Source organism: Lepisma saccharinum, chromosome 13, assembly GCF_977018435.1.
Source record: "Lepisma saccharinum chromosome 13, izLepSacc3.1, whole genome shotgun sequence".
NCBI classification, from domain to species: domain Eukaryota; kingdom Metazoa; phylum Arthropoda; class Insecta; order Zygentoma; family Lepismatidae; genus Lepisma; species Lepisma saccharinum.
This window is the reverse complement of record NC_139241.1, coordinates 12,700,835-12,728,453: the sequence shown is the minus strand read 5'-3', so window position 1 is coordinate 12,728,453 and position 27,619 is coordinate 12,700,835. Positions and strand designations below refer to the sequence as shown.

General features: G+C 40.5%; 2 protein-coding genes across 4 annotated transcripts in view; both read right to left on the bottom strand.

Moving 5' to 3' along the window:
* LOC145997178 (mitochondrial protein C2orf69 homolog) overlaps positions 1–27,619 on the bottom strand; it is a 179,997-nt gene that overhangs the window by 133,143 nt on the left and 19,235 nt on the right. The window contains exon 1 of one of the 3 annotated variants that reach the window (XM_083133872.1): positions 6,512–6,651. The exons of the other annotated variants lie outside the window; for them this stretch is intronic. The gene's annotated coding sequence lies outside the window, so the exon portion shown is untranslated. Of the gene's footprint in view, positions 1–6,511; positions 6,652–27,619 lie in introns of those variants that run through there. 3 annotated transcript variants of the gene reach the window in all.
* Positions 6,845–8,501, bottom strand: LOC145997179 (two pore potassium channel protein sup-9). The gene has a single exon (XM_083133874.1). The coding sequence runs from the start codon at positions 8,483–8,485 to the stop codon at positions 7,403–7,405; it is 1,083 nt and encodes a 360-aa protein (XP_082990000.1). The 5' UTR covers positions 8,486–8,501; the 3' UTR covers positions 6,845–7,402.

Sequence of the window (27,619 nt, the reverse complement as noted above, 5' to 3'; positions counted from 1 at the left end):
TCAACCAAAAGCTCACATTTGAGGAACATATTTTATGCACCACAAAAAAGGCAATGCGTCTCTTAGGTTTACTCTACAGTTTCACTGAAATTAGTGACATCTCAGCCCTCACCTTGTACTTCAAATCATGCATCTCCCTAATAATAGAATATTGCTCTCTCGTCTGGTCCATGGCATGTCCCACTCACCTCTCCAGAATCGATTCAGTCTTTCACTTCTTCCTAGCTATAGTCCGTCACAGGGTTCCCTCATTACGCAATTTTTCATCTCTGCATCTCCTGTCTTTTCTAAACTTACAAACTGCTTATCAGCGACGTTTGCAGAATGATTTCAGTTACTTATACAAAATTGTGAATGGCAAAATCCGCTGCAACACACTCCTTGAGGAATTCCACTTTAGAGTACCCATGCGCACAACACGCAACACAAGATTATTTTATACAAAAAAACCTAGACTAGAAATTCAAAAAAGATCTCTATTTTACAGACTTGCAGCACAATACAATGATCTCCCCTCAAATATTGATATATTTTCCTCCGAGTTTGCCTTTCGGTCTTCCATCAGAAGAAATGCTTGTAATTAATATCACATAGTGCCATCTTTTACTTATTTTTTTTGTTCATTTGCTATTCACTTTTATGTTGTTTTGTTACTCTTAATTATTTTTATTTTTTTTATTTTTGTGCTTATTATAATTATTGCTTTCTCATTGTTGACAATTTCAGTGTAAAATGGCCACCTGTGCTGTATCTGAAATTTTCTCAATAAATAAATAAATAAGTATTAATGAACACGAATGCACATCATCTCTGTTCTTTTTCTTTCTTCGAGCAGTGAACTAAAACGACAATCACATAGAAATTACAAAAAAAAAACCTTCATAAACTCTCAGATTATCTTCACATGGTCAAACTTTCGCTCTGACTGTCTGTTCCACAGAATCTAGCAGAGAAAGACAGTTGCAGTTGGAACACGGTCTAGTCGCCAAAACCAGTGTAGCAGCCAGCCTGACGACCATCATTTTCAGCCAGGTAGCCAGCCAGTCCAGCGCCAACTAGGGAAGTCCTAGTTGGTAGGGCAGTCTTCCAGTTCCATGCAATTCGGCCTTAAGCTTAGAAATTATTTATCACCGTTTGTAAGTTAGATGTTGGCTGCGAAATTTCCAACCACAAGGCTTCTGTTACAAAGGGCCCTTCTCCAAGAAAATGTTCCCCACGCTCGCCTTCAAAGTATCCTTATTTTCTACCTAAGAATCGAACTCGTGTCCAAGCCGGACGTTGCTTTGCGTTCACATAAAATGACATGCTGACAAGAGAATGAAATTTCCGTTTTAACTATGACACTGAAAACGTCAAAGCAAAACAGTTTGCAATTACGAGGGAGAATCCAATGGAAAAACAATGCTTTTTGGTTATGTTTTTTACCTAGTAGATTTCCGCATGTACAATTCCACAAGTTTCCTACAATTTAGCATAGATTCATTGCTGATCTATTATACATATACTTCCAAGTCTGAGTTAGTGCCTGCCTGCATACTTCAAGAAGAATCTTTTGGAGGCACACGAGTCACTGCAAAGGTCTCTCCACCCATCAGCCTGAGAAGTGAAGCCATTGTCCTCAATGGATGATATTCGGCGAACAACTTCCCCCCCCCCCAAAAAAAAAAATCATTGCGCGAAAGCACGCCCGCCGCCATGATTCCGGCAAATGTTTCGGAGCGTGTTGAAAACACGTTTGATAAGTATTGCGTTCACAGCTTTTGTGGCAGTGATTCAAGATACAAATATAACGATTATATGCCAAATGTAGTCCTTCATATTTTGCTAAGACTCGTAACAATGACCAGAGTATCTAAAAGAATGCTTTTTGCCACAAAACAACTTTGTATAAAGTTACGTAACATACGAAAAAAATACAGGACTATGGAGCCTGTTTCTCATGGAATCAATCAAGCCTATCCGATAGTGCAGTGGCTCATGCTATCCCCCTTGTAATCGAAGGATCCAAAATTCGATTCCCGGAGGAGAGAATTAATATATATATGTATATGTATTTGTTTAAAAAGTGGATTAAAAACTAATTTTGTCTCGCGATAATGATAACTTATAGAAATGTTCCGAAGTACAAAATTGTGAACTATATTTTTTAAGGTCGTAACGTATCATTGTCACTTTCGGTATATATATTGAGACAGGCACAGAAAATATGCTGAAAAGAATATGCAAATATATACGCATACCGCTAAGGCATCCTCTGGTTGATACGCAGCATTTCATTTTATTTTCTTTGTGAACGTTATTAGAGATCGTACAGCAACCACACGCGTTGCAAAGCACGCGGATGTAAATAGTAGCATACAAGTCATATAACGCTAGCCATAAACACAGTACTTGCCTTTAAAATGCGATTCATATTTCACCCCAGATTTGAAAAATCACGCCATCTTAACCATCGAAGAAACTGTATGAATGTGTGATGTTTCTCCCACAATTAATACACAAACAATGGCATACACACAACACACACAAATACACAAGCCCAGAAAAAAAAGCATTAGAATATTCAACACAAAACATTTTTAAAACACCGATTTTAAATTAATATCTATTTTTCACTGAACAGCGAAAAATAGGCAGAAAATGGTACAAAAGTAAAAGTTAATATCTATGCACAACAGTGGCATTACCTTTAACAATATGTGCTATCATTCACTCCAAGGAGTTAAGATTGGTCACGGTCGTTGAGGAATTTGTCGTTAATGATTCTGATTTTAAAAAAAAAAATTGCACGATCTTGTTCATCGTCGCGATATAATTTTCTGTTATTTCTCGGAATTCCTGCTGCAATTAACATGACCTCTTACAGAATTTTGGTTGATTAAGCTTGATAATTGATTTGTTCGTAGCTATCCTAGTACTTTGAGTGAAAGAAAAAGCCACTTTTTGTATGCACACATTGCTTGCTGGTCTGCACTAGGTCATGGTGTTGCATTTCGTTTTCTGGTCAAGAACAAAAGAAAAGTTTCGAATTTCAGTTCAGAGATTCACTGTTCTCGTCCCTGACACGCTCTCTATTGACGTGGCAAAACAGGTAAATGGCTAATTCTGAAGCTAAAATTAAAGAAAAACAAAACTTCCACTTGTGTTGATTGATTGATTGAATGATTTGGTTTATTTTACTTCGCTTTCCTACCACTTTGACTAATTGCAAAGATGAGGATGAGTGATAATATGATGAAATTGAAAGGACACTCACAAAAAACACCTTTGGCCAGGCCGGGATTTGAAACCGGGACCACTAGCGTAGTAGCGTGCTGTGCACTCTGCCATGGATGTCTGCAAAACTGTCACTTGTGATCCCCATGTAGTTTGGTTCATACACTCTGCCGCACATTTATATCAAAATTATGTGGTTTTTGTTATTTAACGTCGTTCTACTGCTTTGACTTATCGCGACGATGATGTGTGATGATATGATAATGAAAGGTCACAGTGGCGTACGCAAGGGGGGGGGGGTTACGGGGTTTAACCCCCCCCCTTGAGCTTGTGAAATATTATGAAAAATGCTGTGGGGAAAAAAATTAAATGGCCAATTTTTCACAGTCAAAGATCTGGGATAATAATATTACTGTTACTACTTCTACTACTACTACTACTAATAATAATAATAATAATAATAATTTGAATTATTATTTCCATGCAGCATGGAGAAAAGCACAGCATTCCAAACACACGCGTCTTTCAGAGTGATGCCTTGAAAATAAACACGAGTTTATGAGGTTAGGTTAGGGTAACTATGATTGACAGTTGTTTTGTATCTCAGTTGCAACAATGTTGAATACACTGCCGGATACGCAGAATTTTGTTTCGGGAGGGGCTGGAATAGTAAATGTGGATAGCACATGGCTTCGTTTTGGAGGGCAGGATGCATAATAACATATTTCGTATTTTTTGAGCTTTTCAGTCTATTAAAATTGTATTCAAAGACAAAAATGGTAATCGGGATTCACTTTAAAAGAGGTTTCGCATTTTCACATTTTGATTTTTTAAAGTTCTTAACGGATTTTTATTTGAAAATTCTGATTTTCTCAAAATTTCGGTAGGGGCTGGAACACCATCGGCCGCCCCTCTACGTACGCCAGTGTTCAACGAACATGTATTTTTTTGTGTGTGAACAATGAGAATTAACTAAATAAAGTTATTGGTACGTTGTAAGAGGCTAATGTATAGACAAAGGCTAGGTGGACAAAAATACAGTCACCAATTCGCCTTCCCATTGTATTGTTTACCGCAGCACTTTTGAATGTCTCTCTTTCAAATGTGTCACCTTGTTGACTAGACAATTATTAAAACGACAATAAGCTTAACTATTGGAAAATGTTTTGTTGGTAAGAACAGGGAGACAATCCAGATGTGAATTATCGGGATATTTATGCGGGGAAGAAGCCGAAAAAATTCCAACCAATTTCGGGAATCGAATCCGGATCTCCCGCGTGATTGTCACTTGTCAGACGCTCTACCGACCAGATCACCGCAGCTCCTTGGATGAGTTCCATACTTTGATTATTTCAATTTATTTTTATATATTTTCTTGTATTTATGGATCTTCTTCACCCTTGAAATGTCTCACCTCGTTTTATTTCGTAACAAAGAAACAAAAAAAATGCTACCAGGATTTGATAAAAATCGAATGACTAGAAAGTAATTTCGTTCTAATGTATTCATAAATACTATATTTATGTAGATCTCTACTACTTAATAGTAGTAGTAGTGGTATTAGTAGTATTATTAGTATTAATTTAGCTAATTAATTAATTATAAGTATTATTAATTAATTGTGATTATTATTATTTAATTAAAGTATAATAAAACAATGGTAATGTGAATTTGGAAAAAAGTTTTAGAAATAATACCCCCCTTGATGAAATCCTGCGTACGCTACTGAAAGGTCACTCAGAAAGTACTCATGCCCAGGCCGGGAAGCGTCGAAGCGCGCTGTGCTAACCACTCCGTCACGCAGATCAGCTGTATAGTGTAGTCCAAATATTATTTAATAATATTGAAATAGAAATGAAAAATCGCTATATAAAGTGGCAGATAAAGATTGCTCTTTAGTTGTTTCCACTCTAAAATGAAGGTTCTTTCTCTTGGAAACAAAACTACGATAAGGATGAACGATAATGTATGAAAGAATAAACGTAACGAACAGTTATGATTCGAATCCAGAACCTTCGCGGCGAAACGGTAAACTTACAATTGTCGACAAATTACAAAAGACTTGTCGAACACTAAAAGCAATCGACGACTGGCAATGGTTTCACATTGTGTGTGTTCTTATGCTTGTGAGTAGATTTACATTACTAACATTAGCTTTAGACTGTTGTTTTTTTGTCATATAACAACACAGAATGCAGAATCAAAAGTTGGAACACCTGGTAAGACGTAGTCTGATGTTTCAGTCAACAAAACCTATAAATACAAAATATGCGCAAAAATAACTAATATATAACTTATAATATTATTTCTTTTAAAATAGTTTTGTCGCTTATAATATTTTCTTTAAACAAAATAGTCCATACTTTTAGCGTACAGCAAGTATATATCCCATTACAAACGTCCCCCCCCCCCGGGGATTTCGCACCCTGATTCTCCCCTAAAAGGGTTTGTGAAAAACGGTTAAGTATTCACGCACATGTATTTTCTACAGTAATTAATAAAATGTGGTTTTGCTTATTTAAGAAATAGTACTGGTACTTTGTCAATCATGCACAGACCTAACATTATCTAAAGTTATAATTGTTGTTCTTGCTCGGTAATACAAGTATCCCAATGCCACTCAAAACAGAACGATCCATGCCCAATTATACCAACGATATTCTCTTGTTCAAGTAATAAGTTCAGATAATATCACATTAAAATTTCTCGTAACATTGTCGATTTAAGTACTTGAATTGTAGTATCAACTGGCGAATGCACACAAAGGAACTTTTTGCAACCGTAAATTCTATTTTCTTTTTCTCCTATCAATTACGCTGGAAAATGATTCTGTAAGAACATTTAGAATTTGAATTTTAAGTTTGGGTTTTCGTTTTAATTCAACCTTTAGGTACACAAAGGCTAATCGGGACTGGACCTACAGTTTAATGTGGGATCCAACCATTATGTGCTTGCACCGGGTATCGAATCCGGAACACCATAATTACAAGGCGACAAAGAATACTTAAGGGAAATAGTTTTTCATATTAAGATATTTGTTTGTTTTTTTTAATACAAAAAGGACCATTAAAGCTTATAGCTCGGTTAATTTGGATCATTCTTGTCAACAGTAACGACGTTCCTATATTATTTGTAATGTGAATGTGCGACTGATTACCATGTTACGCTACATTCGCATACCTGGTGTTATTTTTATATTGTTCTTAGGATTCAATTACTTTAATTTTCTACAGAAATATTAAACTAAAAACACAGAAAGGTCAAACATTAGTGCAAAGTTTGCACACGCACCTACCTTGTATCTGCAAATAAATGAGGCCCTATTTTCACTCCCAAAACATCTGTTTTTCCACGACGAATAATCTCATACGGTGTCTGTTGTCCACTCTTAATGAGGTTTAAGTCACACGCAATCACGTGACTTTCCACCCAACTTTATCTAAATATTATCTATGATCGTGTATTTTATTGACTAGCGTCTGCTAAAACATCACATTAGTTTTCTTTCACTTTCTAGAAAGCATAACAAAGAACGTGTTTTGATTCTGACGTCAAAACTATCTCCTCGACACTTGGAACTTAAACGATCACATACACAGATATATCCAATCATTTAAACGATAGCAGCTGTTTCGTTCCTTTCAGTGTTGCATAGCGCAAGAGGGGAGTTGATGCTGCAAGATGGCTAATTCTGAAGGTAAAATTACCTAAAAACGAAACTGTCATTTGTGATCCATGTGTAGTTTTGTGAGCACATACTGCCGCAGAGTATAGCAAAATATAGCGGTTTTCCTTAATTGACCGGCATTTATAAACTCTACATGCTTCTCTTTGTAGTCCAAACACTTCTTTAGTGATCTTGAAAGGAAAATGCTTGCACACAAGCTAGTCTTCACGAGAACTATGGCACACAGTGACGTGCTCAAGGGGGAGGTTGGTGGAGTAATAACGCCCCTTTGTCCAGTATTTGTAAAGAAAAGAACGTCAAAGGCAGGAAAAGATGGCCTGAATACCAAAAAGAGTGTACGTATTCCCCCTTTCGAAAATACTGGGCACGCCACCGATCACACATTTCCTTCACAGGCACGAGATGAATCCTCTGCTTTGAAAAGTCGACCAGTAAGTGTAACAAGAAAGAGGAATGCGTAGAAAACATCACAGTCGCGTCACTCAGTGTTAAAAACACTCAATACCGCCGAGTAGGGAGCTCGTCCTTCTTGAAGCAGGCCACGAACCTCAGCCTCACCAGTTCCAGCCACTCCCCGAGGTCTCGCTTCACCTCCCGCACCTTCACCCTCACCTCCTCCCTCATCAGGTTGTAGCACATGGCGATGAGGCCCATCCCGAGGAGCAGGTACACGAAGTTGATGACGAGCTTGGTTTGGTTGCCGCCTCGCGACTCGAGTATGTTGGCGCCGGGGACGAAATCGCCGATCCCGATCTTGCACAAGCTGGTCACGCAGAAGTACGAGCTGTCCAGGTAGTTCCACTTCTCCCACTCTGCGAACATGATGGTGCCGGTGAGGATGTACCCTGCGAGCACCCACAGGCAGGCCGTGGAGGGGACGATCACCCTAGGGGCTTCCTCCACCTCGATGTCGTCCTCCTCGTCCTCACCCTCCTTGCCACCTTTCCCGCCACCCTCCAGGCTGCACTGGTAGAGCTTGGTGTACAGCCAGCGGAACGTCTGCGCCAGCACCTTCCCCATGTTCATGAAGTACAGAACGTACAGGGGTATCCCGAACACTGCGTACAGCATGGTAGCCACTTTACCCCAGTTGGAGCGGGGCACGAGGTTCCCGTACCCGATCATCGTGAAGACGGACAGGGCGAACATGAGAGCGGCGGGGAAGGACCACATCTCCGTAACGTTCTGGGCGGTGTAGCCCTTCTTTATGGACGTCACGACCCCGTCCTGGAACTCTTTGAGCACCGCGTTGGCATCTCGTCTCCAAGAAGTCTCGTTGAACACGTTCTGGACTATGGTGATGTCCCAGAGAACGGTGACGCAGTTGGATCTGAGCACCTGGACCGTGCCGATCTGCTTGTACTCTTCCTGCGTTTCTATGGCGATGAAGACCCACGCTCCCATGATGGCGTAGCATACCACCAGCCCGCCGACGCCGACCTGGGTGCACATGAAGGCCACCAGCTTCCGGCAGCAGTCCTTGACCTTCTCCCGAGGGTCGCTGGTCGTGGAGGAGGACCCTCGGCTGCGGACAGAGCTTCTCATCCCGCGAGCGGGCACCCGACCTCTCTCCGGAGCCATCGCGAACAACACCGACTTTCCGATATAGCCCCTCGCCGATGACTGCCAGCGGCCAAAATCAAAAATAGAGACCAGACGCACTATTTTTGAGGCGGCGGAGGAGTCCACTCGATGAAACTGACTCATGAAACGGCAGGTGTTGCCATATCTTCCCTTCTTGGCATCCATTCACTTAGTGTACACTTACGAGCCGCGGTTTAATTGTCAGCGACGGCGTTTCCAACATCCCATTTTTCTTCCGCGGAATTCGCAACACGGAGGCATAAATATTTAGCACTGCCGATGCGGAGAAAGAAAACTGGGACAAAAAATAGCACGGCCCTTGGTTAAGGTTAATGTACAACTTCCAACGACAAGGAAATAAGAGTTCTGATCGCCAGCACATATTTGTGCCATTTACGCAATAAGGATAAGCACCTTAACTAGAACAAAATGCCCAGGCCTGGATTCGAACTCGGGACCCCTGGCGACATAGCGCACTGTGCTAACCACTCCGCCACGGCGTTCGGGAATAAATTATATTAACAACAAAATCTATACCGTCTCTGAGGATGAAATTTCCATACTGACTGCAACGCGGGAGTTCCAGGTTCGATTCCCGGGGGTGGGGATCTAAGGTCGAAATCTTTCGGGCCTTAATCCCGCATAAAGCCAGCCTCAAATAAATGGGTACATGGGAGGGTAAAGACGGCTGACCACATCACCTCAAAAATGGCCGAGATCGAGAATGTGTGGGGCCCTACTCCCACATCCCCTAAATATGCCTTCATGGCACGGTGCTATAAGCATGGGGAACTTATCTTACCTTTACATATACAGCCACGCACCACAAATTAGTGGTTGTCACTATTGTTATAATATTTTCTGTCCGAAAACGACAATATTTTGCTACGCTGAGGATAAATTGTGTAAGGCCTGAGATATGCGCCTATTTTGCTGCAAAAGGTCAATATCCATGTTACCTGCCCATATCCCTGCTTGCATGGAATGGTTTCTGCAAAAGACTTCGTTAACCATTTGCCACGATTACAATAACTCCCCTTAAAGCTTTCTCAAATAACAATCCCTACACTCAGGGCGGATAAAAATCGCGATTTATAAATGTAGATCACATTTTGTGATTTGCAAAAAAAAAAAAAAAAAAAAAAAAAGGGGGGGGGAGGAAACGTATAAGAGTGCTTGCATGTTTTTCGGCACAGTACATACAGATATATGTTGTTTTTTTTCTTTATGTGAAAAATGTTTTATGTTACATGACCCTCTGAAATGTTTGAACAGTTTGATTAAAGCAACTAAAAAATATTTGTAAATATACACTTCCAACCTACTTTGGAAAAGTTTGTTGAGTGTGTTAATGAAACCACAAGTGACCTCAGGATTCGCAAAGCCAATTTTCATTGTCGTGTGCAAGGAAACATCGTGAAAAAAGGGAGCTTCTGTTTTAACAATCGAATACTGCATAATGTACCATCGTAAACAATGTCCCTCCCACCCTCTTGAATTCCGTATGTTTACAAGAACTGGCCTCCAACACGCCTGCACGAAGCCACAATGCAACAGTTTTTATTATATAAGCGTGTTTCACCGACGTCACAATTTCAGTAACTTTTCTTCCAGTAAAAATTACACATTTTGGATACAATTGTAACTCACAATATTTTTTACAGTCTTTGTAGCTGAATGTTGGCGATATTTTAATGAGAAGTTGCAAATTATTATCAACTGCTATGTTTATTTAAGAGTGTAATGATGATAAACATAATTATTGTTCTACACAAAATATTTTCTATTTTTTACCTATGAAAATTATTGAGTTTTAAAGCAACAGAAATTTAGTGAGTTTCCAGTTTACCTTTCGCATGAGCTTCACCACATCATTACATATATTTTGTTCTCATGCTTTTCCTTTGAAAGTGTTATAGAGTATCAGAGAGCCTAATAAACACCATTGAATGATAACGAGAGTAATGTACTTTCACCAAAAATGGTTTTAATATCTACAAATTATTTATGTACATTATTCTATAAATTATTTCTTTCAAATGACTTAAATCGCGATTTAAATCAACCTTGTCTACAGTATATCGAAACATTCGGCTCGTATCGTGTAGTGATCACAAAGGAAAACGTCTCTTTAAAAGCAGGCAGAATAGGGAATTACGTGGGAGTTGAACATCGTCGCCTTGTGATTAAAGGGTCCCGATTTCGACACACAGTGGTTCCGATTCAACTTTAAACTGTAGGTCCAGTACCGACAGCCTATCTGTGCATAAAGTGGACTTAAAACAAGACCTCAAATATAATTATATACAGTGTGTCCAAGAAGTCCCCTACCCCTAGATCATATTACATAGTACAGATTTTCCCTCAGCACTGTAACTATCTCTGCACACATCAGCCATGCCGCAACAACTGAAGTACAAATTCGAGAGAGAGTTCTATGTGGACTTCAGAGCGGGGATGCCAAACACAAAAACGAGCGATATCATTCCCAAGCAACCGAATACCGGCCAATTTTCAACACCGTCGCAACAGTTTATATGCAAGGAGGGATACGGGGACTTCTCCTACAGTCTATATATGTGTATACGTGTAGTTCTTTTTTAAAGAAAAAGCTTCCGCATATAACAGCATATTTCGTATCTCTGAACAAAAGTGTTTTTCTAGCGTACTGTTATCTGCACAAGGACAAACAACAGATAAATTCCCACCTGAAACCTTGTAGAAGATTCCGAAGGATAATTCAATACCGTCCACATGGTGATCAAAGCAAAAGATATGGAAACACAAAATGGATCCTTTGTATGGAACCTCTTTCAATTTTAGTATGATTTTGTACAAATTTCATCTACAGAAACTTGAGAAGAACTATTTTCACCTAATAAATTAATGAAGACACAGAGGACGCTTTCGTCTCCGATATAGATATTGCCTCACTCGACCAGATTACCCCCATTATAGAATTGTGTTATTCCAAAGCACACGAAAAGCCATAGTAGCTATGTAGTTAAATGAACATTGCACCAAACTACATACGAGGGACACTATTTACGAGGGGCGTATCATAAAGAATTACACTTTATTGTATTCGATACATACAGACAGCGGCGGCTGGTGACTTTTCACAGATGCGTGCTACAGGTAGATGTTGTTTCTTGCACTTACAATTATCCCCCCACAGAAACACATACACATTTACACACTCACTTGGAGTTGCTAGCGTACGCAGGTTTTTTTTCCGAGGGGTCTGGAATTGCAAAGGTCTGTATCACACAGCTGCTTTCTACGTACGGCCGGAATAAACTATAAAAATTTTTGCAATCACCGATTGAAGCCTTCATTTTAAGTTATTCAAAAACAAAAATGGTAATCGGAGATTATTTTAAGGGGTGTTTGCATTTAACACGTTTTTTTTTGTTTCCGAGTTCTTTGCTGCTTTCGTCCGAAACTCAAAATTTGGAGATGGGATGTAGCTCCCAAACAATTTCCTAGCCCCAACCTCTCGTACGCCACTGCTTGAACGACAGAGCACAACTGTCCTTTACAATGACTGCTCCATATGCCACGCGCATGGCCGTGAACCGCGCAAAAAAAAATCGTGTCTGATTCTGTAAAGCTATCCGCGAACTTTCTTCTTATACTGAGATGACAACACTTACCGTGCTGTGGATCTGTGTAGCACGCTAGGAGACGAATTTCGCGAGCTGATTGGCTCCGACCGTACCTCCCCCATAGAACCGAGTGGTATTCGGCCAGATTCGGCCCGCTGCGAGGTGGTGGAAACGTGCTATGAAGCTAATAGCACGGTATTCGTTGTAGGTTAAGAGCGTGAGGAAAATACATAGCGTGCTGCAAATTTTTGAGCCTCTTAACGTGAGAAGTTTCATTTCACTGCAGTGTTTTATTAATCTTCTTCAATCTATGAAATGTGTCCCTTCCTTTCTTTTCATTTTAGTAAATTGAGTAGCGTGCTATAGCACGGTAGCACGTATTATGCAGCCGCCACTGCATACAGACATAGATACATTTAATCGGCTATATGCACTTTCTCAACATAGTCCCCCTGGAGCTGTAGACACTTACGCCAGCGGTGTGGAAGTCGTTCGAGACCATTTTGAAACCAGTTCTTTGGAGTTGTGTGCACCCATCGCTGGACAGCCTCATGGGAGTTCCTCACAATTGTTGAAATGGTGACCATGCAGGGGCTTCTTCATGGCGCCAAACAAGTGAAAATCGGACGGTGCCAAATCGGGAGAGTATGCTGGATGTGGTAACACCTTGAAACCCAGTCGGTCAATAGCAGCTGTTGTTTCACGACTGGTGTGCGGCCGGGCATTGTCATATTGGAGAAGCACACCTTTGCCCCATTTGCCTTGCCTCTTCTTTTGAATTGCACGACGCAACCGCGTCAGTGTTGCCACGTAGACTGCACTGTTAACGGTGGTTCCCCTCGGTAGCCAATCAATGAGGATGATGCAATCACTATCCCAAAACACAGTGGCCATTTGTTTCCCAGCCGTGGGCTCTGTTTTGAATTTCTTGGGTGGGGGGCTACCCTATGTTTCCACTGCATGGATTGGGATTTGGTTTCCGGTTCGTGGTAATGCAGCCACACTTCATCACCTGTCACAAGCTTCCCCATGAAATCAGCTGGATTCTGGTCGTAAAGTTCCAAAAACTCCCTGGAAATGTCTACGCGTTGTTGTTTGTGGCATGCGTTAAGACATTTCGGTACCCACCGAGCTGACACTTTACCCATTTTCAAGTCACTGTGCACAATGCGTTGCAGGGTTCGTCTGCTTAATCCCGTAATCCTCTCCAGTTCCGTAAACGTCACGCGCCTGTTCTCCAGTATGACATTTTCCACACGCGCGATGTTTGCGTCTGTTTTCACACTCACATGTCGCCCTGGACTCTTTCCCTTCTCCGTCGACGTTTGACCGTTTTTCCAGCCAGTTACCCAATTATACACCGTTTTCCGTGACACTGCATACTCGCCACATACAGCCACTGACCGTCTATGGATACGTGCCGTTGTTTCCCCTTCCTTCCACAAAAACCAACTCGTCCATCGTTGACCACGTTCATCTTGTTCCATGTTGTCCGCAACAGCACTCGTGACGTTGTGCTTCGACGGCTGCACAGGCCACAGACTACGCACTGTCACACGGTGCTGCCACCTGGCGGTAGACAAGGTACCTATGCGCCCATCCTGCGCAGTGCGTGGAATTACGCCATTTCATTTTGCATTAAAACAATAAAGTGTAATTCTTTATGATACGCCCCTCGTATATTTTGAGATTTGGCAACACTGATTGAAGTTAGGCGCGATTTGACGTTTGCACGGAATCGTCTGGCATTATTGACCATAACGTACTTCAAATGTTTTGTCAATAGCTTCATTTGTGATGTTTATGTTGCCTTAGAGATTGCGCGACAACAATAAAATGGAATTAACTCGAACATTTTTGTGCGATAATTTTTTACGATTTTCGACGTGGATTATCAAGACAGAGTGCATCGATCAACTTACTTCCACATTTGGCGATGAAGCCCCATCCTTTGCCACTGTGAAACGCTGGTATAACGAATTTAATCGTGGCCGCCATTCGCTCACCGACGAGATTCGCGAAGGTCGTCTAAAATCAGTTGTTGTTCAAGAAAACATTGATGCTGTGCAAAACCTAATACTGCAAGATCGTCATGTGACATACTGTGAGATTGAGGCAACCATAGGCATTAGTTCCACCAGCATATATAAAATACCGTGCGTCCATTTCGATCTGCAGCCGAGAGATCGGGAAAAGCATGGCGGGCGGCGCTGACGGAGATGCCGACATTTGCGGCCTGAAATGCCCGCTTATTTTTATGGACATATGCAGACATTTATATAAATATTGCAAAACGAGCACTAACCTGTGTTATACGAGTATGGTTTTAATTTTAGTACCTTAGTGACTGTATGTGCCGATGATTTTGACACGCCCACCTCTTGTGAAACACGGCGTAGAGGTTTGTTTGGAGAACGTTCTAACGCTGCACCAATATCATCGAGTTTTGCTTCGGTTAGAATCCGTCGTTTTTGCTTAGGTGTTTTAAAATTTAACGATACAGTTCCTCGTAATTTAAGGACAAGATGTCTAACCGTATCTCTGTGTGGAGTTGAAACGCATGGGAATTTCTGTACAAATTACCTACACACGTCTCGACACGAGTTTGTTTTCACGTAGGTACGTGTCATACATAAAAAAATCTTTGTTCTAACGTGAATCTTGCGGCTGGCATTCCAATCGTCTCACTGACACGTCACACATACACACTACAATAACACAAACAAGTAACTGCAAGTAACCAAGAATAACACTCTTGCGCACAGTACGAAATTAACACGCTCTTGGTTTACATTGCTCGCCACTATATTTACAACTCTGTCTTCATCTAGTCGCGAAGGAACAAAAAACTCGAGCTCGGAGATTTCGGATTGCAAGGAAGCTCACGAACACTATTGACTTTTAACGGTTTCTTCTACAGCGTAATCTTGATACAGTGTTGCACATTCAAAACCTCCAAACGATCCCCATCGGCACAAAACTCTTTCAAGGATATAAACTTAAGCAGGACGTTACTGGTCAAAACTATGATTAAAATGTTTTATCTGTGGCTCTTAACATCGTTTCTAAAGCGTATTTATTTGTGCATATAAGAGCAGAACTTGGATGAATTACAGAAGAACTTTTGCGTGTTATAACACAGGTTAGTGATCGTTTTTGCAATATTTATATAAATGTCTGCATATGTCTATAAAAATAAGCGGGCATTACAGGCCGCAAATGTCGGCATCTCCGTCAGCGCCGCCCGCCACGCTTCTCCCGATCTCTCGGCTGCAGATCGAAATGAACGCACGGTATTACATGCGTTCAAAAACCATATTATGGAGGTGTCTCAAGAAGATTGGAAAAACTGCTTTGACAAATGGTTCGAACGAATACAAAAGTGTATTGACCATAAAGGAGAATACTTAGAAAAACAATAAAGCAGTTTTCAATGCCAAATTCCTGTTTTTTCATTGTTAGGCTCAAAATATAAATAGTGACCTTCGTATGTCATAAAGTAATGTTCTATTTGAAGGGGCACAGGAAGCCCTGACCCCTCTTCTGGTGTTCCTTTACCAGACTCGACTTCTCTGAATTCATTCTCAACTAGGGAAAGAAAACCACCCTATATAAGAAGAAATGCATTGCCTCAGTTATTTTCGTATCATTCATCGATATGCATAATTTTCCGGATTATACCTTAATTTTACATGTTTGTGGTGACAAAGGAAATCCTGGAATTGTATCAAAATTGTATTTTTAAAAATAAAAACTGAACTGCAACTTTTTAATAATAATACTGGAAATCAGAGCCATTCAAACAGTATCCCGCTGTGGTTTTCCATGTAGCCCGCCATTGTACATAAATCAGGGTTGTATATGTCTAGGAATTTAAAAAAACAAATTCAACTCCGGTTCAGGAGAGAAAAATCAGTAAGCGTGAATTGGTTCTGAGCCGTAAATAACTTTTTTATCAGTAAAGTATTTTATTTCTGTCCAGGAACCTTCCGGATGAATTTAAATACGGTCCAGGAACCTTTATTTCAGGATGTTTAAATAGGGTCAAAGTTCAGCATAGGTGGGTTTCATGTGACGTCAGGATGCACATAGTCGCCATGTTTGTGGTCAATTTTATTTGTCCACCACCTAGCGTATCTTACATCTCCACCAACTGCACGTTTCTTTTAAATCACGAATGTCTGTGTTAGGATCTCCTGCTCGACCGCTTCAATTCCGTATGTTTTAGGGCTGACCCGATACCTATGTCGATGTATCACTATCGGTTGGAATTTTTTTACCGATACCCGCCGATATTTTTACTACACATTGGTTTTTCACGGACTACGCAAAAATGCTGCGCGACACTTTTTCCGGAGTCTAATTATGCTGAAAAATAAGCAAAATTCGAAGTTCCTTTATATTTTGCACCAGTTTTGTGTGAAAAAAACTGAATTCTGTAATAACATAAAATGTTATTTAATAATCTGACGTCATTCTTGAATATTTTAAAGCAAAAGTGTTGGTAAATTTGTGCATATAATAAGAGTGGAATACTTACACACAAATATTAATCATTGCTTTGAACAACTTCTAATTATTTCCATTGTCAAGTATCGGTAGGAATCGGAAAAGAATATCGGCATCGGCTGAAAGTGGTCTCGGCTCAGCCCTAGTATGTTTACAAGAACTGGCCTCAATCATGGCTGCTCGAAGCCACAATGCAACAGTTTGTGACGTCGGTGAAACACACCCATTAGAATTTACGGGTTCTTGGACCTTCAACAGCCCTGACATAAATAACATGTACCTTTAATATGATGCACCGATCCTAATGCACGTGATCGATTGATTTATTAGGTTATTTTACGTCGTTTTTCTTCTAGGTTCGCTAATCGCGACAATAACAATCAGTAATGGTATGATGAAATTGATGGGCACTCACAAAGAAGACCTATGCCCAGGCCGGGATTCGAACCCGGGAACCCTGTTGTCGCAGCGTGCTGTGCTAACTCTCCGCCACCGAGATCGGCTTTTCTGTACGTGTAATGTTACATGGCCTGCAACCAATTGCTCGAGTACTTACTGTACGTATTTGTGCTCAAAATGGAAATTCCTACCTGGGAAATGCTTGATGAGGTTTGGGGATTATGTGTGTGTGTGTGTGTAGGGGGGGGTTATGGTTCAACATGGAGACAGTAAAGCAAATTTTCTTTACTGGGGGATACCATCCCCAAACTCGAGCACTGCTGCATAAAAATGTGTGGGGCGAACTGCCGTAAGCCTCCAAAATGTCAACTTCTCTTTCACCTACACAGAATAAAATGTTTGTTTGGATTAACCAAAAAAAATTGTACTGGTGAACAAACAATTCGTTTGTTTACATAGGCATCAACCAAACAATTGTTTACCAGTACCAAAAGGTTTGGTCAAGTTCTATTTGTTTGTCGTAAAGATTTTTTTGGTTACCAATACCAAATATTATTTTGGTAAATCTAACAAAATGTAGCCCATTTGTTTAAGAAAACCAAATAATTTAGACAAAATTACCGAACTTGCCTTCTTACTAAATGTTTTTATTTAAGGTTACCAAACAATTTGTTAAATAATTTATTCGAACTTACTTAATCTGGCTAATTTTAGCTAGGTAGGCTGGATAGTTTGTACAAACTAACTGATCTCAAAATACACATTGAGAATGCTCAGAATAGAAAGTTCACATAAACTAACAATTTTTGGAGCGTGCTTGTTTTTCTTCGCCGGATAATAAACCTTTTCTCGAGCAAGGCCTCATCTCCAGGAAGCTATCAACTCGCGGCAAGCCACGGCACCTAGCGACCTGTTGAGTAAGATGAGTCAAGGCAAAATGGATAATAAACCTTTTCCTGCTCGCACAAAAATAGGCAATAATTAGGGTGGAGAGTTCGATGAACTAATCGATCTCTAATTACGCACAGGTAATGATCAGGCTGGAAAGTTCATACGAACTAACCGATCACTTAACTATTCAATAATATTTTCTTGTTTTTCTTCGCCACTCTTAGCTCCTAGTTATATAGTCTGGAATCAAAAAGGTTGGTCATGGGAGATTCACTTTTATTCACTGCACTACATTTTCTTCTGTATCTTGTAGCTTTATTGTTCACACATCTATCGAATAGTGTTAAAGCACAATTTTTTACTATTATTACAATCAAAAGTATCGTTATTTGTTGTAAAAAAACTTATGTTTCTTCTACACATTTTTGGCAGATCCATCTAGCGGCCATTCTATGAACCATCAGCATAAAGTGTGTATATCCTGAGCTTTTACTTCAGCATATTAGGCTACACGGGCTACACATCATGACGACTCGCTTCGAGTAATTATCTATCTACACGAGTTTCAATTTTCGACAAGGGACTTTCGTACTACACTCGACGAAACTGGACAATCGTTATTTCAAATGCGAGAGCACGCTCACGCATATTTAGTAAATTTAACCAAACGTTCAGTTTCTCTTTACTTACACATGTATGATTTTGTTTACGAGTACCATATTTCGTCTGACCAAATTTTTTGGTATTTTTAAACAAAATGCTTTAGTAATTACAAGGAACATTTGGTTATCGGCAAGAAAAAGCATAACCAAACAGCTCAACCAAACTTTTTTTTGGTAATTCCAAACAAACCAGTTTTCTCTGTGTAGTCCACTCTGGACTGCATGCTTGCAGACAGTGGCGTTCCCAGGATTTTAGATAAGGGGGAAGGAGTCAAGCATATTCATTTTTAGTAGTTAGTCCTCATTTTGCCAATTTCCCTGCCTTTGACTTTATTTTTCTTTTAGGAATGCTGGGCCATAGGGTGAAGGGGATTATGACTACCCCCTCCTTGGGCACGCCACTGCGTGCAGATTAATGAGGCTCTAGCGTCTGGATTCACAAAAAGAATCAGAGAAGCGAAGTAAAATAAAAACAAATACAACGTATAGATATGTGTGACTTACTTTAAATAGTACGTTTCGTTGCCATGACCTAATTTGAGGTTCTAACAGTCATAATAAAAATATTCAAGTGTGAAAATGAAAATTTTCAAGTCCCCCCCCCCCTTTACGCACTTTGTTCAACTCTTCCCCAACATAAACAAAATAAAATATAGCTCTCCCTGTCTTTCCTACTCACTGACATAGTTCTGGCGACAATCTACCGAGGATAAAAGGCACAAGCAGTGTTGTCAAGTTGGCCCTTTTGGGGCCAGAACTGGCCCTTTTGAGTACGTACTCAGCCCCAAAATTCAGCAAAAGCCCCTGAAATCTTGCTACAAATCTAGCCCTTTCAGTAATGAAATGTTTATTGGTATTGCAGTAAACTGCAAAGAACTTAACCGACCCTCCTCTGCACCTGTAAGCTCGTCCTGCGACCCCTCCTGGGGAGCCGGTAGCAAATGCACATTGTCACTGTATCCCATTGTATCTGGTTTTGGTATGCTGTGTAGCCCGAGGCGAATTACGGATAACATCCATTCCAGAAAATGCGAATCTTTGTTCAGTTGCATTGCATCTGGTCCTTGAAAGTTCAAAGAAGTGCGGTGCGGAAGCGACGAATCGTTCGTAACAGTGAGGCTCACCCAGAGACTAGTTCGTGTTTAGCGGCCGCGTGTGTGTGTAAGTGTATGTGTGCATATATATGAAGGAGGAATATGCCGAAAATGTGTAATGCTTTTGTGTAATCTACTGCACCACAATTTAAAGGGGAAATAAATTATTTAAGTTAAGAAAATTTAATTTAGTTGAGCGTATGCCCCTCATCTTGACAGTTGATTAGTTGTGGTTCTTGAGTTTCAGAAATTTTGCACCAAAACACCCAAGAATTAAGAACCAATTTTTTTTTCAGTGCGCAGCCGCAAATTTGTAAATCTAGCCCCTTGGATGTGAATTTTAGCTCCATTTTGGGTGCGATTTAGCCCGTTTTTCTCTCGTGCTGTTGGCAACACTGGGCACAAGGAGAAACGCGATACCTAGGGACTGGAAATAACAAATGGAACAAAAGATAGTGGACAATGATAAATGCTGCTAACCAGGCTGTTCCCAGTAGAAAAGTGGACGAGTGGTACACAACTATTTCAATCATGTCTTCCAATATTAACTGGGTCTGTGCGCAGCGCTCAGAGCATAATATTACTCCCGGGATGCCGGTCTTTCCGAAGAGAGATCTATTTCCTATTTATATACCATCACTTGCAGTTACAACCGTATTCCTAGATGTTTTTTTTTCGCGAATGGGCAGAGCGCCACGTAAAATAAGATAATATTTGTTTCTATTTCGGTTATTTGACATCGCTTTTGTGCCTCTTCTGTTAATCGCGACGATGAGGATGAATCATGGACTGAAGAAATGGTTGATAGGCAAATTCAGTGCTTTACCCAGGATTGGAACCTGGAACCTCTAGCTTCGGGCAATACAGTTGTAGTATCTGACAAACTGTATCGCTAGAAAAGTAAAAAAAGGAAAGAAAATAGTAAATACGGCACTGATAAAGAAGACTAATGTAGGATGTCCGGTCTAAAAGTATGAAAAAACAATGAATTATAATGGGGAAAAAACTGGGATCCCGCATAAATATAGCCAAATTCTGTCGGCCTCCGTGGCGGAGTGGTTAGCAAAGAGCGCTGCGACGCCAGGGGTCCCGGGTTCGAATCCCGGTTAGGACGTGGATGTTTGTGTTTGTCGGGGGATACTACCTCATAGGGGTATTCCTTTTTAAAAAATTGCTAGCGCTTCGCCTTTGGTGCGAGCGGTCCCAGGTTCGAATCCCGGTAGAAGCATTCAAAATTTCAGCGCTGACCGAGCATCGTGAGGGCAATTGGGGAGATATTTGAAGGGACGAAGTGGAGGGTTCCGATCTCCAAAGTCGGAAAGCAGCGATGATGGGATTCGATGCGCTGACCACGTTTCACCCAACGCAAAATTGCTCTCGAAAGGCTGCTTGTTGAGCCACGGGGTTTAGATCTCCCGACTAGCAAAATTTTCGCAAAGCATCCCCCACAGCATTGTGATCATGTTAAACAACAGGATCATCCCCTCACCTAGCCGAAAGACTCGACCAACCATCCCCCGCTAAGAATTTTCATTTCAAGCGCAGGCAGAGATGCACTTAACAGTACTTAATTACCATTCATAAAACCTTTCCGAGCTACCTTGTATAATAATTAACATTATTTCAATAAACATTACATCTGCGCGTATTTTTTTTTTTAATGTCCTTAGCCCTGACACTCTGTGGTTTGCCTTCGCTGTTATCAAGACATTTTCAATAGTTTCACGATTAAGTAAGTCCGTTAAACTATTGATAATATCTACACAACAGCGAAAGCAAATCACACGAAAATTCACGTGTGTGTTATAGAAGCAATTCTAAAGTGATGTAATTTTTCAGATTTTGGAATATTAGAGCGGTATTTCGAAAGCATAGGAAAATTCGAATACATCCGCCGTGGCGGCAGCAAAAGGTTTAGCCGAGCCTTAAGAATTGGCACAATTGTAGGATTTTACTCAGAATAGTACATTTAAAAGCAAATGAGCGTTAGCCTCCCGGTACAAAGTACCCTATGAACCAGATCACCGACCTGCCATACTTTAGCCCTCAAAATAAGAGCAACGCGAGCGTGTTGGCGTTTTCATCTCAAGAAGTAAAAACTAAAACTTAGATTAAGCTCAAGCATTAAAGGCAAGACGGAAAGACCTCGGTTGACACCTCGTTTCGACTCCCCTAAAGTTCAAAGCGCGAGTCTAACGAAGGAGGAATTCTCCGCTGCAGTTTGGAAGCGCGACCACGTTGGTCTCAGGAAACCACACATTGTGGGTCAACCTGTCCGGAGTAATACATGCACCATTTAACGAATCTGGCAACGGTTCCCGATAATCTCTGCCAACGAAATTCCTGCGTCCTCCCGCGTCAGGCAGAGACGCACAAAGCAACAGGGTGCACGGATGGTGGGAAATTCCCCGCAAACTCCTACGAAAATGGGCAGTTTTGCGGCTGAACGGGAAACTTTTGGTGTCCTGTAGAAATTATTGCACGTTTTATGCGTAAAGTACACTATGCTTTAAGCAAATCAAGTACCGGGTGGCCAGAATTAAAGCTACCCAACTCAGAGACCTCTGTAGCCTGTTTGAGGCATCGTAGAACTGTGAAATTTGGTGAATCCACTATGCAGACCATGGGGAAGAGGATGGTGATTAAAAAAATAGTTCAATTTTCCGCCACCAGGTTGAAATGTGGCGCTGTACTTCCATGATGGGTTGTACAAAGAATAAGTTATTTAGCTGAGTTATTAATTAGAAAGACATTTGTTAATGCGAGAAAATAAACTCTCGTTTATTGCAAGATTGCAAGGTAAAGGCAAATCCATAACCAATTGGAGCAGTAAGTACATCATGGAAGTACAGGCCACATTTCAACCTGGTGGCGGAAAATTTACCTATTTTTTTTATTGCCTTCCTCTTCCCCATGGTCTGCATAGTGGATTCACCAAATGTCCTCAAACAGGCTACAGAGGGCTCCGAGTTTGGTAACTTTAATTCTGGCCAGCCGATACATGTCATTTGTAAATCCCCTTCACAAGGGTGTCCGCAACGATTTCTTTCTTGCGGTGGGGGCAGAGTAACACTTGACATCTTGTTTTTCAGTCATAGTTACTTACTAACTACTTATTATTACAATTATTTTACAAAGAATGAAATTGAATTAAAAATACACTGGTGTGGTTGACAAGTTCAGAGTAAGGATGGCCACAAAATCCGGATATCCAGATAATCCGAATAGTATAGCTATCCGGATAATCCCAATATGTGGATAATTCGGATAGTACAGATTTGATGAAGGATTTGAAGAAAATCCTTACAGTGAAATAAGAATATGACGAATAAAAGATTACGTGGATAGCCCACAAAACGGACAAAAACGATAAATCTTTCCGGATAATGCACACACAGGATAATCCGGAGAATTGAAATATCAAAATATCCGGATAGAAAATTATCCGGTATCTGGTCATCCCTAGTTCAGACTTCAGTTCACTATTTAAATAGAAACAGCATTCGCTTTGCCTCCTTCCCATAAACATCCATAACTTTGGTGATGAGCAGTTCTTTGCCTTTTTGTGCTCATTCACGATACACAGATATCAAACAGGGATCACCTTATCTTCTGATCCATGTTTCTACACACTGAAGGGTACTGTAAAAAAAAATGAGGGGGTCGAATTTTCAGATCCCCACTTCGGGAAACGATTTACCGACTTTTCGGAAAAAATCGAGAAATTCCAAAGGACCGTATTTAAAAGTGGTTGATTCATCGTATTTTCAACACTATTAAATGCTTGCAATTTCTTGAAATTAACAAATTTATTACAGAAGAGCAAAATCGATTACTTGAGGCGGAAATAATGCGTACTTGGCAATCACTCTAAAGATGACGATGTGCTGAAGACGTCCGCACACATTTTGGCAACGCAGGGGCAGGATTACGGTACATGGCAAGCAACTGTTCGCATCATGCAAGCTCCCTTCGCTCGTCTACGGCTCATACTTCGACAGCGCCAGAGGGTGTTTCAAAACTATCCGAGGGAAGAAATCACTCATTTGTTTACTAAAACGACCCAGTCATTGAAAATAGACTCCATCGCAGTGTTCAAATTAAGTAAAACCTCACGTGAGTACAGTAGCAATCAGACTCTGCAATACACAGTAAAACGAATACAGTACACCAAGCCGGGATTTTCAGTACAAGAATGTCGAGATGCCATAAAATGGACATTTGAACCAATAATAATAATAGAGCATTAACCCTAGCATACCCGAGGGGGGCGGGACTGTCAGGCCCACCACCTCTATTTTTTTTTAATTTTCAAACTGAATTTTTTTTAAAAAAAAAAAATTGAAAATAAATTGCATTGTTCCCTATGGTGTTCTGAATAGTCTGTACCAGTTTTGTTCATAAAAACATAAATGTAATGTACATAGGAGGCAAAATACACTTGGAGGGCGTATCAGGCGCCAACATTAAAAGCGTGTTATTCGAGACACTCATGTTAGTGAGAGTGTACAATTTGTTGGTAATGATGGCACAGGCGACGACTTTGGGGGAGAAAGGCACTTTCTGCCCCCGTCCCGCCCAAATTAACGTAGAAGGACACATTTTATGTATATTTACATATATCAAGTATTGTTTATATGCCGATCTTCCCCCCCAAAAAATATCTTACGTTGGTGCCTCTCATTGATGGTATTTTTTTGTAATTATTAAAAATAATAAACTGCCCCCTATAAACAAAGAAGCAATAATAAAAAAGTATGATTCTTGTGAGTTTTAGCAAATGGTAAAATATGGGTGTAACACTCATGCAATAATTGGTCATTCTTTTTTATTAATGATGGTATTTTTTGTAATTATTACATTCTCTATACATATAAAAATGGATGTATGTGTGCATATATGTGTGTGTGTTTGTTCAGCCATAACTCTCGAATGCCTGGAGCGATTTCAACCAAACTTGGTACACATTTCACTTGCAATATGGAAAGAAATACTGTGGAGATAAGACACCCCTGGGGGTGGGGGTGACATGTAAAAATAATTGAAAACGACCAATATTAGTGTGGATTCCATAGTTTTCGGGGTCGCTAAGATGAATAGTGACACTCCCAATGCCGTTCAACTCCAAGACATATCTGGCACCCCTAGGGATGGGGGTGGAAGTGGGTGACATGAAAAAAAATATAAAACGGCCGATATTAGTGTGGAATCCATAGTTTTCCGGGTCGCTAAGATGAATAGTGACACTCCCAATGCCGTTCAACTCCCAAGTTCTTTTTACACTATAGTTAGAATTCATTATTTTTCTGTCTAATAGAAGATTGGGATAAATAAATACCCGGGCAATCAGCTAGTTAATAAATAACTAAACTTCTATAAACAAGAAAAGCAAGAAGCAATTCAATAACAAAAAGGTTTCTTGAATTTTAGTGACTAAAAAAGTATGGGGCTCTTCAGGTAAGTAAGCTTCTCGTACGGCGCGTGTAAGCTAGGGTTAAAATATTAACGCTTTCAACTACAGAAAAAAAATAGACAGCGCGAGAGCTTGTGTGTGGTTTGTTTGATTGATTGATTGATTTGATTTTACTTCGCTTTTCTTCCACTTTTGGCTAATCGCGAAGATGAGGATGAGTGATAATGTGATGATATTGATGCAGAGACACTCACAAAGAACACCCATGCCGGGAATCGAACCCAGGCATTATAGCTCGCTGTGCTAACCACTCCGCCACGGAGGTTGGCGAGCCCGTGTATGGGAAACTGCATACGTCGTAGGAGGGATTTTTTTTTTCAAAAACGGGAAATTTGCTACTAAAAGAAAAGATGAAAACACTGCTCTCAAGCAGCTGAACACACTCCTGAGTCGCAGCCGAGTAAACATCGTAGAAATTTCACAAACATCTGCCTTCAAACTGGCAGTCGCTCCTATCCTTCGGCATAGAACGCAAGATGATAATGTTTATTTCGCCTGCCAGATGAAAACCTGCTTCCTTCGAAATCTCCTCTCGGCATCGCCCTACTTAAAAATATAACGAAATCTGGAACAAGGTCCTGTTCATAATGCCATGGAATCGCAGCCTTTCAAAAATCCCTTCTGCACGTGTCGGTAGGTTCAAACAAAATAACCGTGTTGCACAATCTGAGTTGATTTTGATTTCTGTAATTTAGCGTCGCTTTTCTTCCACTTTTGGCCAATCGCGGAGATGAGGATGACATGATGAAATTGTTGAAGGGACATAAAGAACGCCCGTAACCACAATGTGATTCCAATCCGAGACCCCTGGCGTCGCAGCGCAGTGTGCTAACCGCTCCTCTACGGTACGGATGTCGGCGTTCTACACAATCTACCGCCACAATGAACATGGGCGTCGCCAGAAATTTTTGTAGGGTGAGTGGGGGATAAGGCCATTGGCAAAACTTGAATTGTACAAGAATAATAATTCTAGGCTTTTCGGCAAAAAGCACTTAAGGGGATGAGGGACAATTTCGCACCAGTTGTGCATTTTTTTCAATATCGTCCGAATGGTGCCGTGCTGTAAGCGAACGTGCTAATATCGAACACGTGCTCTTAGCGAACACAGTTACGGAATGATTTGCAGGTGCGTGCTGTTAGCGAACACGCAAACTTGTCCTGTCTTATTTGTCCTTGAAACTGGTCAGCATGCAAGTATTGCCAGTGATACCTTGTAATCATTTTGTGTTGAAATTAGCTAAATAAAGGATCCTCAACAATTTAGGTTAGGTTAGGTTAGTGGTGCCATCATTTTTTCCTGATGACATGCTGAGACTTCCAAACGGTGACAGCTTTCTGATTGTAGAGGAGACGATGGAAGATGCGGCAGAAAAAGTAAAAGCTGTCTTGGAGTCTCTAGCGGTAAAAGGACGAAGACTTACATGAACATCGACACCCGGATAAAAACAGCTTTGGAACAACTGAAAATTAATAACAACATTTACAAATGTATTAGGAAGTTGTCCTTTGTACAAAAAGTAACATAGGTTGATTAACATTTACATTTCCTATGTACAATTTGATTTTAAGGAAGCTGAAATATATCAATATTTTAACAAAAACTTTCATGTAGTTAACCTAAATTGTTGAGGATCCTTCATTTAGCTAATTTCAAACACAAAATTATTATAAGGTATCACTGGCAACACTTACATGCTGACCACTTTCAAGGACAAACAAGATAGAGTAAGTTTGTGTGTTCGCTAACAGCACGCACCTGCGAATCCTTTTATTCAGGTGTTCGATACGAGCACGGAATCGTCGGAATGGGCAGTGCTACTGAGGGAAAAAGCTGGAGTTCAATAGAGTACGAATTTCTCCACATGTTGCAAGTGAAAGTGTTTTTTAGAGTTGATTATTAAGCTAGATACGATGTTTGAAAAATATAATGAATAAGAATTTTCAGAAACCCATGTATTCCTTATGGGGAATCAACTTCAACTTAAAGGTACGGCTAATCAAATGGAAGTTTCGACATTTCCGCCTGCCAATTACTACTTCAATCTGCCCTTTTTCCGTTGATATATTTTTCTATGCCATAGGAAGTTTGATATTCCCAAGAGAACAAATAAAATAATACTTCCATAAGAGCAATGTATTTCTCCTTGCCTCCTACGGCCATCCTGGCAGTGTTGCCAAACCAGATGCACATAAAAGAGTTAAATTTCACCGTAAACGGAGTAAAACCTTTCAAGGAGCTAGATTTACGAAACTGGATGAAGTGCCTCCTGGGGTAATTTTAGGTGTCAAATGAACGGGGTGTGGGGGCGCTGTTATTACCGTTAGCATTAAAGTGGTGGCAATTTATTCTTAGTTTTCACAGTCTAGATCCGGCGGCATCACCCATCTCAATAATCCAGCGATGGTCGTATGAAATCGAAAATAAAGTATTCCCGGGTGACAATAATACGTCCTCTTCACGTCAGCCAAGGCGCTATAAAGAAAAGTACCTGGGG